The sequence below is a fragment of the Poecile atricapillus genome, chromosome 6 (genome assembly GCF_030490865.1).
Source record: "Poecile atricapillus isolate bPoeAtr1 chromosome 6, bPoeAtr1.hap1, whole genome shotgun sequence".
Classification (NCBI taxonomy): Eukaryota; Metazoa; Chordata; class Aves; order Passeriformes; family Paridae; genus Poecile; species Poecile atricapillus.
The window spans coordinates 19,968,722-19,993,183 of NC_081254.1; the positions used below are offsets into that span (position 1 = coordinate 19,968,722).

Sequence of the window (24,462 nt, forward strand, 5' to 3'; positions counted from 1 at the left end):
CCAGTGACAGATCCTCCCGCGGGCCAATGGGACGCCCGCTCTCACGAACCCCGGCCAATCAGCGGCCCCAGGGGGCGGGGCTCGCGGTGCCTCAGGGGCGGGCGCCCGCCGGGCCGCTTGTTGTGGTCGTTAAGACGCGGGGCGGCAGCGCGTGCGCAGGAAAGGACCCGGATACACTTCCCCATCCCTGGGAGTGTTGAAGGCCAGCCTGGATGGGGATTCGGGCAGGCCGGTCCTGTGGGAGGTGTCCCTGCTCAGGGCCGGGGGGGAACGGGATGGGCTTTCAGGTCCCTTCCGCCCCAAACCGCTCTGCGAGTCTGTGCAACGCCCCCAGCACTACCGGTGGACACGTGACAGCGGCCGCGCTGCCTCCTGGGACACGGAGTGCGGCGGGGCCGGGGAGGCGGCCGGGGCAGATTAACGCTAAGGCGGCTCCGGCGGCTCCTCGCGACCTTAGCACGGGCGGCCTTTGCTCAGGGCCAAGCCGCAGAGCCAGCAGCGAGACCTTGCGCTCAGGCCGAGAGGCTCCCAGGTGTGTCGGGGCGCAGCGCTGCGCCCGGGGGGCAGGGGCGGGCCGCTGTTTCCAGGCGGGACACGAACATTCCCGGCCCTGGCAGTGGCCAGGCGCTTCTCTGGGGCACCTTCGCTGAAGGTCAGCGCTCCGTTTGTGATCCCGTTTCAGCGTGAGGTGGCCAGGGCAAGCTCCAGAAGCAGCGGGGCCCTTGGACGATGACAGGCTAGAGAAAACAAGCTTATCCTATTAGGAGGTGGTAATTACATTAACCACTTTACTTTCCATTTAGGTTTTAAAATACACAAGACCTACCCTGACCTGCTGTTAGGTTTCAGGCACAGTTAAAAGTGTGGGTTTTGAGAAGCAGGTCGAGGGTATGGGAATCCCTCAGAGCTTCTTGATGCTGTAAATACTGAGCCTTCAGTTCTGCCCTTCCCATAAACACACAGCCGTGGTTTATGGAATTAAAAAAAAACCAAAACAAACCAAAAAAACCAAAAAACCAAACCTGAAAAGTAAACCAATATATAAAACCCCCCCCAAATCACCAAAAATCCAATACAACCCAAAACCAAACCTTCTAGCCAAAACCCAGTTCAAAAAGTCACCACTTGACCAAGCCCTCTCAGAAGTGAAGTGCCTAGACCTGGCACTGTCTGTTAAAATTGAGGACCACACATTTCAATATGTGAACAGACATGGGAACAGGCACAAAGACTCTCCATCCCCCAGTTTAAAAAGACTAGGAGGGAAGAAAGGTTCTGATCTACATCATAGAAACTTGCACTATGAGGAGCTTTTCTCTGCTGAGCTTTCACATGAAAGTTTAAGGCAGGAGCTTTTTTTTTCCCTGCACCATGAGCTTTTGACCCTCAGGGTTCTTAGCTTGTGAGCACCCCTTTTTGCAATGCCAACAGAAGCTATTAATGTGAAGGGCCAAGAAGAAAGAAGCAGAAAAGAAACAAGAATTCACCATATTTTTCTTCTTTTCTCGATCATATCTTTGATGCCCTTCTAAGCACAGAAGAAAGGAGTAAAGAAGCAGTCCAAAGCATGTGTGAGGCATACACAGCAGATGCAATGCCTATAAATAAAGTTCAAGTGGTTTCAGTGCAGACACCCATTTGCAAATAGCCCCCACACTCTTTTTCAAGCTGCTACTCCCAGATTACCCCCCCCCCCACTTAACATGAATCATTGCCAGGCCCACCTATGGTGCAAATGAATACATCATGTTTCTCCTTTATCCCTTCCAACCCTTCTTTCTGCTTTACCCTCATTAGTGCTAGATGTTTCAGCTGTAGTATTTACTGTGCCTGATAAAGGAAATCCAACTTGAGAACCAAGAGACTGAAGCAGATGTCTCAGAATGAGGACTTCAGTGCAAGTTGAAGTTGATCTCAAAGAAGTCCTTGGAATACATGCTTTAAATTCACAGCAGAACAGTCTTAAGAGTCCAAGATAAGCAGTCACTATCATAAAAGCAGTCAATGTAGTCAAAATTGCAGGCAGTCACTTGTACAATAAAATAAACATCTGACCCTCCTGCATTTATGCATTTGTTCTGCTTGTATGCATGCAGGAGAGCAAGCATCTACTATTGGGTATGGTTAATGTCATCTGTTCCAGAAGGGAATCTAGAAAATACAGGAAGCAAAGTTAAACCAAATACATCTGACAGAGGGATTCCAGAGTTGCAATGTCCTGTACACAGCTTACACTGTGTTATGGATGAGAAGGGAAAGCAGACAGCAAGTCTGTAAGGCTCAAGAGTCTTTGCATAAAGTATGTACACTGGCTTGTTAGCCTGGAAGTGACCAAGCATGCTCTGAACAGATAGACTGTGTGAAAACTTTTATTTGCAGAACTCTGACAGCTCCATGCAGGTGAAAAATCTCATTTAATGGCCTACAACTTGAACAGAAGAAGACACTGTTAGATTTCAGTTGTCTTTGTGGACCACTGGGTGCTCATTTGTAACATGCTCTTCCTGGTAGAGAAGCATTATCTGTCATTATTTTCATGGCCCACATTAGGTACCTATATGAAATACCTCATTTGAGCTGGTCTCAAGTCCTGCTCTGAGTTTTCCTAACTGCTTCATTCTGTAAGAGAAGCTGTACCTGATACTGAACCCAGCCTTACCCTCCCATTAGCTCAGTAGGTGGCAGCTGACCCAGACAAGGCATGGTAGTGGTTTTGGTTACTTTCAAGTCATGACGCAGATGTTCTGAGCAGGAAGTAAAGACGAAAGTAAGACATGTAGACAGATGAAGTTTAACAGACTCAATTTACTATTTATCAATTATTTTAACTATAGATCTGTTCAATAAAACAAACTATACTTTATATAATAGATTACTTCATTGCAGGTATTGCACAGGCTGTATTCATCTCGGCACCATGGAAACATGATAGCAGAAGGTTACTGTATTTTTTAAAAAATATATAATTTAGCAGAATTAGACTAGCACAAGAGAATACTAACCATTTTAAATGGGTAATCTCATTTAAATATCCATGTCCATCTCATTCCAGCTCTACTGAATTGAAGAATCCAGAATATTAGTACTGGACAGGGCTAAGGAAGGCTGCTTCTCTGCAACACATCCCCTTGACTACTGGCCTCCAAAGGCATTCAGCGGGTCATCAAATGTGCTCAGGACCTTGCTTTCAGATTTTGCTTCTGAGACTGCTTGGGAAGACCTGGTTTTAGGAGTAGGTATCTTGACTTGGCTGCTAGAGAAGATATCATCTAAAGCGGGGAACAAAAAAGATATTTTAATGAGAAGTGACTACTAAATAGAAGTAACATTGTACACAAGAGACTCCATCATGCAGCAGTGACTGCCAAGGACATCCTGTGAAAAACAAATGCTTTCCTGGTACTTGCAATTCTGGATGCATTTGTAAGGACATACGTGGAAGCTGTTAGCTGTATGATTTTTTTTTCTTCTCAGTAGACAGCATAATACTTGTATTTTGTAACATGTTCAGGCTCTCATAAGCATTTGTAAAGTACTAATAAATTAAAGCTCCACAACAGATTCTATCATACAAGTGCCAGATAACATCCCTCTTATCTAGAACATTAATGTCTGAAGAACCTGAGAGATCCAAGAACTGTGAGGTTGTTGCTAAAGAAAATCAGAAGAGGAAAAGATAGGATTTGTTAGCAACTGCTGTGGTGATATTCACTAACCATGAATCTAATCTACAGCACAGTAAGAACATAATATAAATCCACTGAGAACAGACCATTGCTAAGATGCAAGGAGGCAGACAGCTGTAACCACCATCCTGATGAATATTCAAAGTCTTGAATCAAGGTCTCCCACCACCTTCCTCAATAAAAGCATATCTGTTGTATATAACCAGGACCACATAAGTGGAAAAATATCACACTGCCATTAAGGCAGAGGACAACAACACATAGAAATTAAATCATCCAACACAGATAGCCTGTGTCAGCTGCAGAGCTCACAGTCCTGCAGTTCTTGCTGTGGCTAGAACTACTTGTGTTTAGGACTGTGCTCATGAAAGAGATGAAGCTGCTACCATATACATGCTGAGGGGTTGCCATGAGGATTCCTGAGTGTACACAACAGTGCATCTCATACTCTACACTAAAAAATTTAGGATACTCAGATTATGCAGTTGGAGTATAAAACAAAACATTACAAGATTTAGATATGAGGATCACTAGTGATTCACAAGGCCAGTGTAAATGACACATAACTGGTCTTGAATTCCTATGGAGAAAACATGGGTGTTATATAGAGGCTAATATAGTCACTGAGTCTAGCTCATAAGAGCGTGATTCTAGTAACACCAAGGTTGTGGGTTTGATCCCCTATGGGCAATTCATGTAAGAGTTTGACTTCATGATCCTTGTAGGTCCCTTCTAACTCAGAATATTCTGTGAATTACTAGTCCAGAGTATAAAAACTAGTATTTCAATCTTCAGCACGTAGCCTAACCTTGAGCAGAGGCCAAGCACAATGTGGTCTATTACAATTCCCTGTCTCTTCTCACTACTTCCAATTCGGCATGTGTCTGCTACTGTGCTGATCACAGGGATTACACAGGAATAATCCAGGACCACATTTCAGCACAAGAGCAGTTTAGAAAGGCAGGAAAACAGAGTAATCCCCTAGTGGCATTACTCCAAAGCAAGAAGCTATCACATGGATTAGCTTTACAGCAGAGGGGAAGTACAGTGAGTGCCATAAGCAGTAGAGGTGTCACTCCCACTTTTATAGAGGCCTAAAGAATAGAAAAATTTTGCCCAGGGATAATAGTACTCGTCAGAGTGCAAGAAAGCTCAGTCAGCATTCTGAAGACAGGCAGAGGTGACATCAGCTACAAGGTGATTGAGGACTCCAGTGACTGGAAGGTGTGGGAAGACAAAAGAAAACAGCTTGCAGTCTTCAAACTCCTCAAACTGCAGCTGAAATTTACTGTTTCATTTGTAGCACAAAGGTTCTCCTAAGACAAAAATATACAGCTCTGTAGAAGAGTTACCAGGATCACTTAAGCCAGCCCTTAATGTGAAACGTAGGCAAGTGCCAGTTCCACAAATCTACTGCCAGCAGAACATCCTCATCTTCAGGCATCTCCCTGCACTCCTGTTGGTGTTCTGGAGCATCATGGGCACTAAAGGAGATGCATACCTATAGCTGTACCACTGAAGAGTCACCACTCTACAGGAAGGTGAAGTCAATCAGATGTGGGTGCTTTAGGTGCAATAGGCATCAAGATCAGCTGTGACATCAAACACAAAGCTTTAGTACCAGAGTTGACTGTCAAAAGCGAAGTTCAAACAACAGGTTCTGTTGTGGCTAATTTTCAAGTGACACTCCATAACTGGTTTTTTCAACATTCAGTTCAGATTTTTGTGCTGAATATTTGGAAGGAGTAATTGCTTGGCAAATTCTTTCACTTCCTACAGACTACATGAAAAAATTTAAATTGTTAAAACAAAATTTTTTAAAAAATCATCCAATATGTGTTTCAAATACCTTCCAAAAAAACATTTAACTGTTATATTCTTATATAAATCAAGAAGATTTTTAAATCTCAGGATGTTCATTCCAGCAAGTTTCCTAGCACTGCCCAGGCTAGGAACTTCAGCCATCAGGCTAGAGTGCTTAGCAGCAGTCCAAGTAAAACAGCAGTAAGTCAGGCTCAATTTGAGGATGTTGGAGGGAATGAAGACTTGACAAGAACCAAAGCCAGAGAAGAAATTTTGTCAAGGAAAAGAAATACATGCTCAAAGAAGAGCTATGAACATGAAGAGCCTGAGAACAGACACAGCTGAGAATCGCTTAACTTTCAGCATCTCTGCTGATGGAGAAGAAATGAGCATGCTTTGTGCATCATTTCACACCACCACTTGTTTTTTTAACAAATTATACATAGCAAACCTTTGCTTTCAGATGGAGTATCTGTAAATTGTCCTGGGTATATGAATGTAAACAAAAGCTTATGGGCTTCAAGGAAGTTAACACAATAGTGAAGGTGGGATGGGCAGAGATGCTAATTTGTTCATATCAGTGACTCATCGCAAAGTACAATACAAAAAGCTGTGCAAACTGAAATACAGAATCTGTCTACAATGTAAGATGAGTCTCTTAGAAACTTGTCTGGAGTAATTCCCTACAGGAATTAAACTTTTTCTCAGAACAATTTTATAATCTCTCCTAAACTAGTTAAATGCCATGCTAGTTCTACAAATCTAGAAAGTTCTCATCCAAGGTTAAAATCCAAAGATGACCCGAGATTTCAGAGCAGTTAAAAAGTAAAAAAAAGCAGAAGGTCCTAAAACATCTTAGATGAATGCAACTCAGGACAATATTACAAGACCAGTAGCATTTTTACTAGTAGCATAATTTTTACTTATATATACTTACCCATATCATCGTCAAATATGGATTTTTGTTCCACCTTCTTCTTGGTCTTCTTTTCTTTTGGTTTTGCAGTTAGATCCGCAAAAATATCAATGTTATCATCAAACAGGTTAGTCTCTGGCATTTTCTCTTTCATTTTGGTCATTGGCTTAATTGCCTCAGTAGCAAATATATCATCCTTGGAAACAAATATAGAAAAATCTCATCAATCCACAACACACTTCAAGAGAATAGTCAAATTATTTGTGCATGGCAGCTGAGATGTTTAAAAGACTTGGGTTACCTGGGCTTATCAGACAAAGGTTGAACTCAGTGATCTGAGAAGTCTTTGCCAACCTAACTAGCAATTAGTTAAGTGCCTTAGTGGATTGTACACAGGGCAAGTACAGCACACAGAAGCCTGTATAAAGTAACCAGCCCACCAATTTTGTTCCTTTTTTAAAGTGTTGTTTAGCTGCTGGGAATTGAACAGACAGATAAGAACCAGGTAAGAACCAAATTTATTTGGTTATTATTCTGAAAAAGGTGTGTTGTCATAGCACCTTCAGTGCATGCCTGCTCTGTGTTAAGGCTCCACCTTTTACGCCACTGCCGCTAGTTAGGAGCTGAACAACCAAGGAGTTTCTATATTCTAGCAGTGGAGCATGATTGAGAGTTTACTTCACTCCCTTATCCTGCATACCCCATCCTATTCAGCAGCCTTCATTAAGTCTAAGTTAGAGGGGTCTGCATATGGCCCTGGGGAACAAAAAAACAACGTGGCAGGTTCAGCCATTACCTCAAAGATATCTTGGGAAGTAGGGTCAATTGCTTTGTGCACAGCAGATTTCAATTCCTTTTTTCCAGTTTTCTGAGAGGTGAAGAGAGAATCTTCCTCTTCCTCCAAAAAAGGTATAGGGCTGCTTTTTGTAGAAGATTTTTGTTGTACAGGCTGGAAGAGATCATTGCTGTCCTGATCACCCAGATCAGGCTTTTTCTCCCTGCCCTTGATGGGTTTGTTAGCCACACTGTCTGGCATTCCCTCCTTCAACTTTGATTGTGCAGCTGGTCTGGATGTTGTGCTGCTTGCAAAAAGGTCTTCAGATTCAAACAGATCATCCCCATTTTCTGTGGATTCTGGAAGGAGTTTGTTTGTCCCAGCAGATGAAACACTGCTGTGAGCTGGTAGTGACAAGCTAGAGAGAAAGTCATTTTCCTTGGGCTCTGCTTCAGCAGCAAGAGGCTCCTTTATGTTCACTACTGCTGACGTCTGTTTTGGTAGAGAGAATTGTGACTCTTTAGCAGTGTCCACCTCCTCCTTCACTTCAGCCTCTCGGGCAGCCAGACGGCGCGCCATTCTGCTAGGGGGTCTGCGCTTCCCTGGAACCCTGATCCTGGTCTGCAAGGAAGGAGGAAAAACAAAGAAGGATCATACATAAGGAAAAAGCCCCATAGGACATTCAAGCTTGGAGTAGTTTGGAGAAAGATTCAGAAATATAACCCAGGATAACTGATTTGCTGCCCTTAGTCATTCCACATGGTGGAACTGGTATACAAAAGCAACAGCACTCGCAAATAGAATCACAACAGGTCAGCTAGCCACTCTAGCCCCTTGGCTTTAGACAATACCTTAGTCACCCTGTTATGAACTTTTACAGTGCAATTGTTTCCATGCAATTTCATTTTATGCATAGCCTATTGCAGTTAATTGCTGCTTTTAAGGAAGCCTCCTGCAAGTTTCCATTAACAGTCTCTCCCCTATCCCACATGGACAGGAGTAATTACATGGGTAGGAAATGGACAGGAGGATCACTACAACCTCTTCTTCCCTTTTGTTAATTGCTTCATGTATATGTTCTTTGAAAGGGTAGGCAGAATGCTGGGTGGGTTGCTTTGTTCTAGCCGTTGGAAAAAAGTGCATTTGATTGGATATATTTACACTCAAAAGGTTGAAGAAGCAATGATATGCCAAAATTACAACATCTAACCTGAGCCACAAAAAGCATTCACTGTATTGTTACCAAGATGCTTCTTCTCAGATTACTTACAGTAAAAAAACATGCATCATCACTACACTAAAATGAACATTCAAGGTTGATAATATGCAGCTACAGGCACTCTATTCTTTGCAAGCCTATCTATTTAAAAGTATCACAATAGAGAGCTTTGTCTGTTGGAACACGCTGCTATTGGAAACAACTATGCCTACATAGTAATGCACCAAGCTGATGTAAAAGCTTCAAAAGCATTTGTCACTAAGGGGTCATGTCAACCATTGTGGTGATGGCTGCTGCATCTTGCCAAGTCATCTCTGCTTCTCATCTAGTATTAGAAGAATTAAAGAAATAATTAAAGTTGACATTTTAAGTTATCTTACTCAAATTGCTACTCTCAGGAAACCCTACAAGGTTATAAAATCACAGGCACCTAGACGACCTTAACTACATAGCTGACACTTCCATTTTTTTAAAGAACCACTAAGTCTTTAATTAGCCTATGCCTTTTGCAGTCCATAAAGTAGAAAGTATGAGTGAAAAACAAGTGAGTCAGGAGGCAGAGATCTGCCATGTCAAAAGCTTAACACTTCTTTTTGTTGTCCTTAGTGTGAAAACAAAAGTTTTCTTTGAAAAAGAATTGAGAGTTACAGTTCAGGATAGCATGACATTTTTATTCACAAAGGAGGTAAAGGTCAACCTACAGCACTGATGTGTTCTGGATAGCTTGTCAAAGTAGCTGCCTGTACCCTGTCTTATAGTTAGCCTAGCAAGATGTCTTTTTAGTATTTTTTAGGTTGGTGTCTCCTGGGATAGAACAAGATGTTATGCTAACATATCTTCAACCAGCAGGGAAATCCAGTATTTGGTAAAGATACACATGTACTTTAAAAGGCACCAGGTATATGCATAAGCCTCTTACTGAGCTAAGTATAGGTGCTAAGCCAGACTTTCTCTTTAGTGATCCATGGAAGTGAGAGGGGATTAGATTTTCACACTCCCATTTAGATTCAGATAAACCACACTGTTAGCAGAACTTGCATACAAAAACAAACTGCACGAGGACAGACTGTTTTTAATCCCCCTTCCTCCTATGCTAAATACCAAGGTTACCTTATTGGCGTTGTGCAAGGTGTCTGCTTGCATGGGCTGATCAAAGCTTACACCGAGTTCTTTACTGCTTCCCGCAGCAGAGAAGGCTTCACTGTTCTGTACCTCCTTGGGCTCATGTAATGGAGTGTCCAGCACTGGTAAGGGAGACTTGACATTGGAGACCTTAGGCATTGCACCAGGTAGTAAGGCTGAAGGGTTGATAGCTAAGTTAGCCTACAAAACAGAGACAACAAAAACATACACACAAAAAGAGATCACATTACTACTGCTCCAAAGCAAGCATGGCTCCAGAGGAGCAGCAAGAACGAGTGTATCTGGGTATTCAAGTTCTACTTCTAAAGTGCCTGCCTCTTCTCAGACCTAAGAACTTGTATCTCCCACAAGCTGTGTCTCACTGAAACTGGAGTGGTCAACACTATTATTCTGTGTAAGAGCTTCAGGAACAGCAGGATCAAGTTATGTCAGGCCAAACACCTAGGTAGCTCAATATTCTATCTGAGGAGACAATAGTTCTGACTTCAAACGGTATTGATATAGACAGTTATTAGTTGTTTTGTGTCAGAAAAGGGACATAACCATAGTCCCCACTAAGAATTTCTAAATACTTAATAGTGCTAAGAACAACAGCAGTTCAAAGAAGAGCCCACCCTCTGCCCCCCAATATGAGTAAATAGTGCTGCTTAGAGTCAGAACTGAAACAGAAGGAGGAAATAATATTAAACATGCAATACAGAAAAAGCAATCAAAAATATGCCATCTGAAAAAAATAATAATGTTGCAAGAATAAGGTAAGGAAGCAAAAAGATTTTGGTTCAGGGAAAGCCATCAGTGAGGCAAGGAAGATTTTTTTTTTTTTTTTTTTTTTAAAGTTAAAGTGCAAGTAAAGTTAATTACTTGTAACTTTCCAATCCGAGATGAAGGCTCTTTGGTTTTAATGGGAACAGGACCTGCAGATTTCTGCACAAAATTACATTGGATTAAACAAGTTAACAAGTTGTTATCAACCACACCATAGTTTTCATTTTAATACATGTATAGAAAGCAGCTAATTGCTTACCAATTTCTTCTTGTTATCATCACATTCTATTACTAGAGCTATAGTCACTGAGTTTTCAGTGTCAGTTTCCCACATGCCATAGCCCCATCTTTATTATCACATTTCATTCGTCCTTCTACCCAATACTATACTGTGCCATGGTAACTGAACAACATCCATCTTCTCCAGGCCACTGCCACTACTAGTCAAATCAAACCAGGACAGCTATCTTCTCTCTCCTTGCTTATTCTGTCCCCTAAAATCCTCTGAAGCCACATTGCCAGGCAACAATCTAATTTTTCTCTTTGTGACTGGCTGTAACAGGGCTACAGACTTCATTGAAGTCCACACAGAAACTAAGAGGGCTTCAAAATGGTTCCACTCAGACTTCACGGAAAACAGCTTCAGAGAAGTGAGTGTTCCTCTAAAAAAACAATACAGTAGCACTAGAAAGAAGACTAAGCCAAAAGAGCAAGAGCAGCTGTTTGATCTGAAGACTTGGGTCAATTTTAGGACTCAAGGAATGAATCAGATTAGCTAAGGTGCACTTCCCAGGACTTGCTCTCCAGAAGTTTGTCTGCACGGTTCTGTGAGCTAGGTAATACTGCTGTTGGTATGACTGGGCAGTCAGAGCTCCTTCAGCTAGGTTGAAGTAACTGAGGGTTTGCAAGGGTTAGGACACTAATTTGAAGGGCTTGATAGCATGGCAGAGGAATCCTAGTATCTGAGGAGATTGTTTTCTACTTAATTGCATGTGGTGTTCAGCTTAACCTCAGACAGGCTGAAGCCATTCCTATAGCAGGCTGTCAGTAGCTACAAAAACCAGGATGATGAGCTTGGTTCTACATTTCAAGGAACACTTTACAAAAAGGGAAGAGATGCTAATGACTAGCCCTACACGCATGTTCTGTGTTCTTCAGCCCAGGGGAGAAAAAACAACTCCCACTCCCTACAACAAAAAGCTAATCTCCTATACATGAAAATCCATCAAGCAGTTCTGGTGAGGCACAGGCCAGAATTCTGGTCCAGATCACCTCTCCCAGAGACTCTCGATTCTGCAAGATTAAGGACAAGAGACTTGTTAAGACTCCAGTATAAGAGTCTCAGCTGAAACAGATTTGTAGAGCATGCCTTGATCTCCTTTCTGAGAAAGGCTACCTTTAAAGATCACATTCACCCCAAAAGATACTAGCACTTCAGATAAGCTGCAATTTATTTCAGTACAACTGGACCTAGGGTGTAGCTCTTCATTGCCATTTCACTTTTTAAAGTGTGTGTACAATGAATAAAACATCAATAACATTTAAACTTCTTGCTAGTAACAGTGCATCCGCTGATAAGCAGAGAAGCTTGGCCACGCATTGCTGCCTGGCAGCCAGTGAATCCAGGCATTAGTTTTCATCTTTCCAAGACACTTAAAACAGGATGATACATCTCCTTTTTCTCTGCATGCTGTTCAAGGCATAAGATTTAAGTACTTGCCTCTGTAGTTGCTGCCTTCAGAGTTTCATCTTGCTTGGCACTTAAAGCATTTTCTAGGTTACTGCTCACTGAGGAAGGGCCAACACTGGTCTGAAGAGTTTTCTTCTCGGCCATTTTCTGAAAACATTATGGGCACAAGTCAACATGAATGGGGTAAAAAGCATGGTGCATAGATCTAAAAAACAAAAACCTCAAACCCCCAAAAGAACACAAGCAAAAAGTTTTAAAATCTTGCTTTTAACTTAACAGAAAACTAGCCACATCTTTTGATCCTGCTGTGTATAGCTGTATTATGTTTGCATGGCCAGGTTTTGGTAGTGGTGGGTGGGGGGCTATAGGGGCAGCTTTTGTGAGAAACTGATAGAAGCTTTCTCCATGTCTAGCAGTGCCAATCCCTGGTGGCTCCAAAGACGGATGTACTGCTGGCCAAGGCTGAGCCAATCAGGAACAGTGGTAACCCCTCTGTCATAATACAGTTAAGAAAAAAAAAAAAGTTATTGCACAGATGTAATTGCAGCCAGAAAAGAGTGAGGTTAGAACATGGGAGAGGAACAGCCCTGCAGACACCAAGGTCAGTGCAGAAGGAGGGACAGGAGGTGCTCCAGGCACTGGAGCGGAGATTGCCCTGCAGCCTGTGAGAAGACCATAGTGAGGCAGCTGTATTCCTGTAGTCCATGGAGATCCACAAGGGTGCAGAGATTCACTCCCAGCCTGTGGAGGAGACCAGGCCAGAGCAGGTGAGGAGGCTGTGAACCCATGGGAGGCCTGGGTCCTGGCAGGGACCTGTAAAACTGTGGGAGAGGAGCCCATACTGGGGCAGGTTTCCTGGTAGGACTTGTAACCCTGTGGGGGACCCAGGTCAGCACAGGCTATCCCAAAATGACTGCACGCCATGGAAGACTGACCCACGTTGCAGCAGTTTGTGGAAAACCATTGCCCTTGGGATGGACTTAGGCTGGGGAAGTTGACAGAGAACTGTCTCCTGTGGGAAGGACCCCATGCTGGAACAGGGGAAGGACTCCCCAGTCTGAGCAGTGGCACAAACAAGGTGTGATGAACTGACCATTTCCCATCTCCCTGAACCTCTGGGGCTGGGGGGGAGGTAGAGCTGGAAAGGAGATGGATGGGGGAAAGGTGTTTTTAAGGTCTTATTTTACTTCTCATTATTCCACTCTGATTTTGCTAGAAATAATTGCAATTAATATCTCTTAATTCAAGTCTGTTTTGCCTGTGTCAGTATTTTGTGAGTGATCTCTCCCAGTCCTTATCTTAACTCATTTATATAAAATGTAACTTTGTTATATTTTCTCTCCCCTGTTCATCTGCAGAGGGGAGTGAGAGAGGGGCTTTGGTGAGTGTCTGGCATCCTGCCACGGTCAACTCACTACAACAGGCATTGGCTTATGGCTCTGCAAAGCAAGGGCCTTCATTCTTCCATTCCTTTAGTCTACTTGAACCTTTGCTGTCTGTGCTAACAATTAAGAATGAGAGTTTCAATAAGCTTTCAAATGCATGTATATTTCCTCACCAACAAAAGAGCAGATAAAATAAAAGCACAACTCTAGCTAAGAAACAGTGTTATTTTTTTGTTTTCAAGCAACCAGGCTCCATATATAGTCTCTCAAGCACTAATTACTTGAGACCACCCTGTCCAGAGCCCTCAAAGAAACTGTTTCCAGAAACTATTGCCAGTTTTCTTCCAGCTATTTACATGAATACAGACAAAAGTAAAAGTTAGTTTCAATTTAATTAAGACAATTATATTAAAAATAGCAGTTCAGAATGTATGTTAGGACCTTTACCTCAGACCACCTGTAACAGTCTAGTTCATTATTGCAGCTACTCACCCTTTAAAAGCAATTGGGTGACCATAAGGGTTTTAATACTGTATCATTACCTGAGATCAAACCAACCGGAAGAAACTTGAGTTAAACAACTCACAGAGCATGGCTCATCAGTCATGCATAAAGCACAGGGACATAATATTAGCAAGTGAAGCAATTAAACAAAACAAACTCTACTATGATTTTTGCTCAGGTGTGTTCTCTTACAACTAAGCTGGTCCCAGTGGTACACAAAAATAGAATCCAATTCTCTCATCCCAACTCTGGGAGACCCAATGCATCTGTTTGCTCCCTATGTCTTCAGAGTCACAATGACCATTTCTGTTCTCTCAAAAAGGTTTGAAAAGTCAATTTCTTGTGAGTATACAAATGGAGAAAATCCCTTCCATACACTTATTTCCAATCTCTTTTATATAAGCCATTTGCAATAGAGAAACAGGTACCGGAATGTTTGTTTTAGCAGTACTGAAGAGGTCATCCTCATCATCATCCCCAAAAAGCCCTCCTCCAGGTGATGGCTTCAGGATACGGTTTGCAGACTAAAGAAACAAAAGATAAAGAAAAGATGTGTCACAGATCCAAAGCACAGCTCGTTCAGCCCGTGATGCCAGAACATAACTGACATTAGCATTTGGCCCTCCCTGGAAATCAGTGACTTCTAAGCTGTGTCCAAACAAGGAGTACCAGTACAGTGAACACTTCAAAGACTGTTTTTAAATAGGAGGTTCAGAGGAGAGCTTTGAACTCACCATTGACTTCTTGGCACTGGCAAAGAGGTCAACGTCTGGGTCATTGTCCTTCTGAAGTTTGTGACTGAAGAGAAGCTCTTCGTCTTGAAAGACTCCAGTGCTTTTGGGCCGAGTACTTTTCTCAGAAACCTGCAAGGAGAGGAGAAAGGCCCACACAGTGAGAAAATCCCTCTGTAAGGAGGTTATTTGCCTCATGATAAGGCAGGTTACAATTCCCCGGAGGCTACACTAGAGATCTGTAGTGGTTACAAAAATATAACTTTAACTGCTGGTTATGTTTCATTTTGACCAAATTTGCAAAACTTACAATGTAAATATTTTTATTTATAGTTCAATTTAATGAGAAGACATTCACCACAATATCTGTGTCTGCTGATCTAAGATCCAGCTGCTACTATTTACTTGTGAAGCTTCCTTCAAAGGGAAAAAAAAATAGTTTTCAGTATGCTATCATGACTGTAAGGTTTATATTCCAACTTTTATGCCTCAAAAATTTCAGCTAAGGATGTAGGACATAGTAGTGAAAAGAAGAGAATCTCTTAGTTATCTTACTAAGCAACATTTTCAAAGAAGAATAAAAAAATGAATTTTTTTTTTTTTTATTTAACAAAAGGCCTGTAAAGCTACTATTGTTGCTAGACTCCCTGTTCTTCTCCTGTGAAAGCAAGTAAACACCCACAAGGAAGAATGGAACATACTGCTTTGGCAAGAACTCGTACTTTCAAATTTGCTGTTCTGGGGAAGATTGAAGTTACATGTATCAGCCTATAAGCCCTCCATTACCTGCTGAAGTAATGAGTACCAGCTTCTGGAACACCGTAACAATGCCTTTGCATGGGCGTGGTCATTGCAGGCACACAGGTCTGGCTTGCAAAGGCAAAGGCCCCACTCAAATGTCCAAGAAGAGCCCATATCTATGTTTCACCACTCATCTGTCTCTATTAAAACAGCTCAAATAAAAGGATGCCTCTTCAGAGCATGACTGAATGTCCAGTAACATGACAGTAGACACAAAATCCAGGCAGCAAGAGTGGTCATCATAAGAATAAAGCCTGATTCTTCCCATTCCTATTCAAGTCTCCAAGAACCATGAAGGGCTGCCTAAATTTAATTTCCAGTACATCATTTTTCATCCAAACACCCTCTCCTGTGATTTTTATTACTGTAATTTCTTTATTATTCTCAGTGGTGCTCTCTGTGCAGAGACCAAAACCCATTTTCGTACCAAAAGCCATTTTTAGAGCACTAGAACTGCTGTTTATGCCAGATATGTGAAAACCTAATGTACATCTAAATTTTCCACAAACAAAACATGTATTAAGTTGAAATAAGCAAGAAAAGTAGTAGCACCTTTCAGATTTGCCTATCAAAAATGTTAAGTTCATAAATTACCATTCTGATTTTTGCATTTCAGCACCTTAATCACTTTGTGACTAGTATATGCTGACAGATGAGAACTTGGAAGAAAAGATTTGAATCGATTTCTACCTTTCCAAATTCATAGCACAGATATGGCTTGTTTCCATCATCTCCCAGTGTGCTCCCACAAAAAACCAAATGCAGTATTCATTCACAAGTAGTAATCAAGGACCCAAGCTAACAATCCATTTTAACTCAGAAGCTACTCTAAACAGTAATTTTTCTTCAATAGTCATCTATTTCATTCCGTTCCAATGGCTGCTGAATAAAGTGTACACAGCCTTTAGGACTGGCAGCTTACTTTACACAGTCACACTAAGATGACAAAATCCTGTTGTACACTGTAGTGCATAGTATGTATCTTTTGACATTACTTCAAACTGATAGAAGAAATTTCAGTACATTTGCATCAAGTAGAAACAAGAATATTGCTGCTGAAAATTCCAAGTCCACCTTTTGATGGTATACACTATATCAGAAAAGCCAGACTAACAAAGTGGTAACTGGAAGCTTTTTTAAAAAATGAACACATGTACTTGAAAAACAGAAGTAGATATAGGATAAAGATAATTATTGCTGAATCTAAGTCTGAAGGCATATATCCAGCAAGCAAACTGTAACAATGTAAAAAAAAAAATTAAGGGGATAAACCACAAGGCTTAAAACTGCACATCCTTTTACTTCTTAGTATCTTTGACCTTGAGGAGTAGCTGAAGAATCAGTTCTGTAAAGCAAAACTCAAGTAGCTGCAACTAAAACATCTGTATAGAATTTCTTTTCAAATTAGCATACAGAAAAATGCTTTCAAGTTAGTGGGACAGGAAAAATTACAAAAGGATTCAGGATCACAAGGAAGAGCAGGAATAACTGCTCACCCAAGAATCTGGAAGGTTAGCAACTGAGAAACATCAGCCTGCTTGACATGAACAGAGGGAAAGGTAAAAACAAAACCTTGCCTAGAAAAGCAGAGATAGAAATACCATTTCCCAGTGTTCAAGAACTTCCTTACACTCACCACACCAATTCCTTTCTGTGCATTTTTTATGCCATCATCATCTTCCAGTCTCTCCTCTTCTTCCTCCTCAAATAAGCTTAACACTTTCTTAGCTTGGCTCTTCACGTCTTTCTCCAGAGCTGGTGGTGATGTTGCAAACAGATCTGAACTGCCAGGTGGCTCTGAAGATATTACTGCAAAAGGCTCCACCAAAGAAGAAAAACAAAGCAACACATCAGCCTGTTATTTATTTCAGGTTTGCCCAAAAACCCTGCTAAGCTTTCTTGGTTAAATACCAGCAATGGTCAGAGTTCTGCAATCATTACCAAGCAGGCAACTGCATTCAATTAATTTTTCCCAAGCAGACAGAATATCAATATGCAGGTTAGCAAGAAACAATTGATAAAGAAAAGAACACACATTTCAGCTCTGAAAGGAAGACACATTTCCTCCTGTACCCTACTCTGTGGCACTATTGATAAGCAGCTTCCTGCATAACGTTTTCTCCTCATCTCTGTCAGGTTGCATGCACACCACAAGGCTGCCACTATCTCTTAATTACCTAGCTCATACCACTTGGGATACTTTAGAGTGAAAAGCACTACCAGAACCTTAAATGTGCTCAGGAAAAGTGGGAAGAGAAAGAACTACAATGTAAATTCATCAGCTGCTAACTCCTCAACAATCATTCAGTAAGACTGTACCCAAGGCCAGTCCTGCTGAAGCTTCTGCAATAATACACTCAATACTCTTCAATACCATTCTCTAACAGTATTGCCCAGCAGAAATTCACAATTATGAAGGCCATAATAACACTTATCACTTTATAAATCATCACACATTATGATGAAACATATTACTGAGCTTGAAGAAAAATCTATATATTAATACAGGCTATGTTTTAAGGGAAAGTTCTGTTCACATAAATGAAGATTACCCAACCCACTCTGGAGGGAAAACTGAAGCAGATTCTGCCTACCTCCTTCCCACACAAAAAACCCCAATCTCTCTTAAGGATATCAGTTAGGAAACAACTTTTAAATGCCATTTAATCAACTTGCTGTTTGACTGACAAGTGATTTTGCTAAATGGAGACAGAATTACTCTTTGCTCCAATCCAGAAAAATACGTCTGTGCCAGAGCAGCACTGTTTGACTGTGGCTTTTTTAAGCTGAATCTTTACCAAACTTCAGATTAATGTAAGAAAATCTCTCACTTTTTCCTTTGTTTGCTGCCCTGCAACATCTGTTCCTCGAGGCACAGGAGCTGCTCCAGGCTCTTCTGAACACCACAATGTATCTTCTACCAGGTTAGACTTCACTGCTCTATCTGGCAGATCTTCCTTTTCCTCCTTTTCTTCTTCGTTAAAGGTAGGTAGTGCTTGTGCTGGTTTTACTTTCTCCTGCAAAATTAGGAGAATGCTGGTGACACAGAATTGGTGGTTATACATAAAAAACATATGCTGCTGTGGGATAGTAGAGTCTCAGTTTACTTACTGCAGAGGTCTAGGACACTGGCAACATACTTGACTTCTCCTATTTTCCTCCCATGGCAGATTCTGGTTTGTGACTTTCAATTTCCACTATTATGACTTTTTGAATCTGGTTGAAGAGTGCCAGGAAGCACAGGTACAGGAATACCCGCTACAGACACAGCTTTATTAAATCCTTGCATCTCCTACTCTCAATTCCAAAGCACAACTAGACAGGCAGTACATCATGGGCTAAGCTTGTAAGACAGAGGATGGCATGAGCACACAATAGGGAGAGCCAGTAAGAAGCCTGTTTACACATCTGAACCATCCTGGGTAGGGCAACATGAAAGGTTAACCCTGGCTACTGAATCAGCAGTAAGCCATTTGTTCCTTTTAGTGTTATTTCATGGCTGAGAGCTTTCAAAACATCCTTAGGAAGGGCTTTTAGCATAAACCAAACAAATTTAGGGTAAGTGGTCAAGAAAATTTTTGAAGTCTATATTAGGCTAATAGTAGTAAGAGTGTACATGTAAGAGTTCAGTCTTCCCTGTTCCCATTCCCAATTTGCTAGAGTTACCATTGTGTAAAATGAGTTAGACTTATATTCAGTATCTAACAACAAAGACAGACTGTAAAAAGACTAAGTGTTCCATGTTAGTTTTAGAAAGGAGTTACCACTGCAGCCTTAGCAGCTGAAGGAAGTAGCATTGATTGGGAGCTGAAGAATGATTCTCCATTAATATCATCATCATCTTCAAATAACAATGATGGCTTCTGTGGCTTTCTTTGGCTGCAGTGAGAGAGAGAAGAAAGTGGAAGATTCAGTGGCCTTGCTCTGCATCTGCTTAAAAGCATCACTTAGGACCATCATTTGCAGCAACTGTTCCCAGATACAGCACTTGGTTTCCTCACTGTCCTAAGTCTAACACTCTCTTTATTGTCTGCAAAGCTTTCTGCAGAAGTGGAGATAAAAAAAGGTCAAGAGGATTTTACATCACTGGCATAGAGATGGAAAGGCCATTTCACTGGTGGCAAGGAGAATGACCCACCACAGACAGGAAAGAGCCCAGCACTGCCCCTTCCTACCCACACATCCCTACTTCCTTCTCAGCAACAGTACCAGTAACACTTGCAATATGCCTCAGTCCATCTGGTTTTGAAAGGACTGCTGGGTTGTTTTGAATAAATGCCTCCCCGCTCCCCTCCCAGGCCTGTCACCTCTCTTTAGTGATTGCAAATAAATCCTCCTCATCCTCTTCCTCAAAGAGGTTTGCTGTCTTCACATCTTTAGCCTGACTGACAGTGCTGGCTGGTTTTGCAGGGTCTTCTTTTTGGCCATCTTCAGGAGGAAGTTTAGCTGGCTTGGAGACATTCCAATGTTCCTTAAAAAGAAGGAACAAGTTTTCTTTAGTCTTGGTCAAAGCCACTTTGCAATCTTGTCCATAAGGAACACTTCATCATCTTGGCAGTCCTTTAATCTCTATCGGTTTACTTAGCTGCTTGCATTTTAGCCACTGTAATCTGACATTGCTCAGGCTTTGCAGAGGGCCTGGTCACCTTTTGGCACAGTATTAAACCAGCAAAATACGGTACACACACTTTGTTACAGCTGCTCTTGACAACTGAGGTCAGTGTCAACTGCAGTGTCACAAGAGTAGGGTCACTCAGTAAAACCCGACTGGAGCCACTTGAATAGTTAGCAAGTTGGATGTATGGGAAAAAACAAGAAAAACAAGAAAAAAACCACCACATATATACCCAAGACATCTCATTACTAGAGTGCTCAATGTTGCTCTTACTTCCTTCACAGTACTCCTCCCCCAGGCAGCCACCTCATCCCACAGCTACCATTTATTCAAGCCTACATACTAAACAAGATGATTTTGCCTTGTTTGTTTTGCTATTTGCAGCATTTCAAGTGGTTTTCCCCTCTTTCCTACCTTTGTTTGTCCTCTTTGTGAAAGGGACTACGGGCATGACGAAGTTTGAACTTGGGTTATTCTACATTAAGATAAAAATATATCTAAAGATATTACTGTTGTCTACTATACAAGCAATTACAAGGACAGGTAATAAAGTCTATGCAACAGAGTAATTTTGAGAGGTAGGAGGACTAAGAAGAGTCTGGATCCTATTCATATGAGCTAATGCAGAAGTTTCCAGACAAGTTCTTAATTTTTAAGTTTTTAATTTACTTTGGTGTCTCTGGCTTTCATTTAAGATGAAGGACAATACCTAGCCCAACCCTAGAAGAGGGCTGCTCTATGAGAAGCTTTATTATTTATGCATCATTTTCTCATCCCTAGATTAAAAAACCCGAAACAGCCAAACAAAGAAAAAACCACCAAAACTTAAGCAAATAAAAATTCTGATAAACAAAACTACATACATAAGAAACCCACCTCAAAACAAAGAAAACCTCAATACGTATCTATCTAGAACTGCTAAACTTTCCTTACAGAATTTAAAGCAGTAAGAACAAACTTATTTTTCCCTTTTAGTGTTTTTAAATCAGATTTTTTGGCAGCAGTCTCCATTTGCTATCAAAATTTCTAGAAATTACAATGAAAAAAACTGATTTTCTCTTTCACATGACTTCTATTACCCAGATCCTGTGAAAATTTGGATCAAGGATCAGCCTCCTTAGCTGCAAGCAAGTCAAAGGAATGGGGTAGGCATGGCATGTGGACACAGCAGAGCTGATCTGTGGATCCCTTCTCAAAAGTTTTCTGCTTTGCTCAGCATAAAGCCTAGTAACCAAAGGGTTACCAAGTTGCCAAGGCACTTTCAAGCAAATCTCACTCCTTAGTACCTCCTCATCACTGCTGAACAATAAGCTGGAAGCTTTCTTCAGAGGCCCTGACTGTTTTGCTCTCTCTTCTGGGGGCTTTTCCTGGTGTTTCTTGGCAGGTCCCACTCCAAAGAGATCCTTAAAACAAAATAAAATATTATAAAAAAAATCAAAAGCCAAAGCTAATGAAAAGCTCATTGAGAAATGATCAGCACATAAGATATTGTTGCCATCCACTTCTCATATAAGTAGGATACAGAAATGGTGTTTTTTGAAGACAATTTCAAGTTTAACATCATATTCTGGTACAAGGAATTCTACACATACAGCATTTGATAGAACAGAAGCCTGTAAGCACATAACCTGGTTTTGGGCCAGACTCTCCACCATAAGACACAACCAGCAGCCAAAAACCACCACTCAGCAATTTTGTAGCACAGCAGCCAACACAATGGGGCACTGTTTCTAACACATATAATGAAATGGAAAATGAATCCTATTCTGAGGACAGGCATTAAGTGAGCTGAACAACTACCACTGGGTAAAAAGATTGAAAAAAAACCATACTAATTCTAATTTTTTACAGTTTCTTGTACAGACGTGTGCTCTGCCCTCTGTTTCCATACTAGCAGTCACAATTCTTACACACTGAAAAGTGAGAAAAAGGAATCCAACAGCCACCACAAGAGAAGAAGAAGTCATCCATGTGACAGGTATCACATATATAGGATAAAACAGCTTCTTGAAGCTCATATTCGTTCTATTGCTCAGTGCTCTCTATTCCTATCAATCAGAGGGATAACATCCTTTATGTTTAGGTTCAGAGCTGAAATGCACCGATCGCAAACTACTTAAAAGACCTCAAGAACTTGCAAAACTCCCCACTCCCACTCTCCTCCACAGTGCTATCCACATGCTCATAACTGCTGCACAATACAAGATCAATTTAGTGCTCCATTTGCAAGCCCAGTGTTGTAAAATTCTGAATAATTCCTGCTGCATTTGGAATGGCCTGTGCAGGTGGGCTCCCACACACAGGCAGGAAGTGGTACATACCTCTTCATCGTCATCAAACAAGGAAAGTGGAGCTTTTGTCATGGACTTGCTTGTGGGGAGAGATGTAACTTTTGACTTCACAGGTATACTTGATGAAAACAAATCCTGTGCAAACAAATAAATGTCACTTTGCAAAGCAAGGCTATATGTTTAAGAAAGGGGACATTCATGTTTTTCCTTATGCAAAAAGATGTTTAGAATGCCTATGAAGTAGTGGATGCCTTATCTGATATATCAATCACTTGCAACTCAACAGGGATTTTCCTCATCTTTGCAGGTTAATTGCTAGCTGAAAGCCAAAATGAAACATATGTAGTCTTTAATGATTCTTGCTCTTCATCTGCTTCTCCTTCCTGTCTTCAGGCTTTTAATTTGTGCGTGTGTGTACCAGTAATGTTTAACTCCCTGAAGAGGGGGAAAACAATCACAGAGCTTTCACTCTTGGAGCAGGAAGGAACTTTCAGAACAGCTGGGAGTGTATGCATGGATGTCAGATTTCCCAGTCCAACAAAATGCATAAAGAGCCCCCAGATATGAGTGGACTGAAGTCAGGATGACTGAGATCCCAAGGACTTCTGTAGGGATTTCTCAAAGAAATACTCACTTCAGAATCCTCCTCATCAGAGAAAAGGCCCCTCTGTTTTCTTGGAGGTGTTTCAGATAAAGGCTTGAAGTCCTCACCTGAAGATGGTTGACTCTTTAGGACAAACAAAACACTGCATCAGCACCCACTCAGATTCAGAAAGGGTTGGGACATCTATTATACCTTTTCCTGCAGTAGCCATGAGGGGGCATGGCCAGGACCCAGAAGCTATTTTATACACCTCATGTCATTGCTGGGGACAGGGGGAAGGGAGTCTCTTCCAGGGAGAAGTGCTCTCTCCGAGTCAGCTCAGCATGGCAGAAGCAGCAGAATCATTTGCCTGTTCTTGTACCTTCTGTCATTAGTATTTCTGCTGTTGTGCTTGCTTTCTTATCTCATTGCTGTTTTAAGGAAATTGGTTTTATCTCAACCCCTCATCTTTACCTTTGTGCCTCCAATTCCCTTCTTTAGTCCTCCCCAGGGAGAGAGGGATAGCAGGACCCAGCAACAATGTGGTTACAGTGGGGGCACTAAACTGGGAAGTACCTTTCCTAAACCATGACAGACCCCTGCTAAGAGGCATGCTGATGGCAAAATCCCAGCGGCTGAAGGGACAGAACCCAGCCTTGTCACCTGTGGGCTGAAGCCCAAAACTTATGTGCTATGCACAAGTGACTTGCAGGTCTTACCACAGGCCTGCTTTGCCACACCATGCTTCTCAGCAGAAGAATGTATGCAGCAACTCATGCCAGGCCTTGTGAGCTAAAGGAAAATGTTTCTTTTAACAAGCTGTGTTTCATAAAGCAGTTTGTGCCAGCCATCATTTCCTGCATTATCACAGCACAGCCCCAGCCTGCCACCAGCTATATTGCCATTAAACTTAGAATGATCCCAGACCCAAGCACTACTGTCATAAAGCCTGGAGTATAAAACAGCTCTCTCTTCCTGATTGAGCACCAGGGGTGCTGCTGAGCCAGTTCTCCTCCTCTTCTCCAGGAAAGCCAAGTGCTGGGAGATCCCTCCCATCACTGCTCCTGCTTCAATGACCATGGATACTCTTGCACTGCAGCAGAAATAGAAGCTGGCTTTACCCCGGTGCTCAGGTGCTTCTCATAGGACAACATGGAGACAACAGCAATTTGCATTAGACATCCCCAGTACTGTTCTCAGTCCAGAGGGGAGAAGAGTCACTGCAGCTAATTATGGTCAAATACTCATTGCACAGAAAGTATAAAATGAGTATATACAGTATCTACTACAGAAACAAAGAGCATTACTACTTTCCTCAAGGCACTGTTCTTAAAGTGGAGCGGCTATTAGGAGGTTCTTGTTACCCTCTACATATGTGCTCAGCATCACATTCAAGCTTTCTACACCTTAGAGAACAACTGAGAAAAAGTTTTCTAAACACTGCAAGTTTTGTGTATGCTTAATTAGAACTGTGACACACACTGTCCTCTCCCATAATACACACAAGCTATGGGTTACCAGTTAAGTTGCTGTCAGTGGCTGCTGTAAGAGCAGA

General features: G+C 41.7%; 1 protein-coding gene and 1 long non-coding RNA gene across 5 annotated transcripts in view; one reads left to right on the forward strand and one right to left on the reverse strand.

Moving 5' to 3' along the window:
* Window positions 1-36: 36 nt before the first annotated feature.
* Window positions 37-16,218, forward strand: LOC131580673 (uncharacterized). The gene is made up of 3 exons (XR_009277931.1): window positions 37-532; window positions 6,868-6,910; window positions 15,234-16,218. It is a non-coding gene; the product is annotated as an uncharacterized LOC131580673 (long non-coding RNA).
* LOC131580670 (WASH complex subunit 2-like) overlaps window positions 2,786-24,462 on the reverse strand; it is a 36,821-nt gene continuing 15,144 nt past the window's right edge. For 3 of the 4 annotated variants that reach the window (XM_058842117.1, XM_058842119.1, XM_058842118.1), the window contains 14 exons: window positions 22,959-23,051; window positions 22,355-22,459; window positions 21,320-21,436; window positions 19,726-19,889; window positions 19,183-19,297; window positions 18,250-18,435; window positions 17,055-17,237; window positions 14,621-14,749; window positions 14,315-14,410; window positions 12,028-12,144; window positions 9,510-9,722; window positions 7,202-7,801; window positions 6,427-6,601; window positions 2,786-3,269 (listed from right to left, as the gene is read on the reverse strand). In XM_058842117.1, the coding sequence (XP_058698100.1) occupies window positions 3,133-3,269; window positions 6,427-6,601; window positions 7,202-7,801; window positions 9,510-9,722; window positions 12,028-12,144; window positions 14,315-14,410; window positions 14,621-14,749; window positions 17,055-17,237; window positions 18,250-18,435; window positions 19,183-19,297; window positions 19,726-19,889; window positions 21,320-21,436; window positions 22,355-22,459; window positions 22,959-23,051 (2,430 nt within the window). In that variant the 3' untranslated portion in view covers window positions 2,786-3,132. Of the gene's footprint in view, window positions 3,270-6,426; window positions 6,602-7,201; window positions 7,802-9,509; window positions 9,723-10,403; window positions 10,467-12,027; window positions 12,145-14,314; window positions 14,411-14,620; window positions 14,750-17,054; window positions 17,238-18,249; window positions 18,436-19,182; window positions 19,298-19,725; window positions 19,890-21,319; window positions 21,437-22,354; window positions 22,460-22,958; window positions 23,052-24,462 lie in introns of all 4 variants that reach the window. The other variant, XM_058842121.1, reaches the window with a different exon arrangement.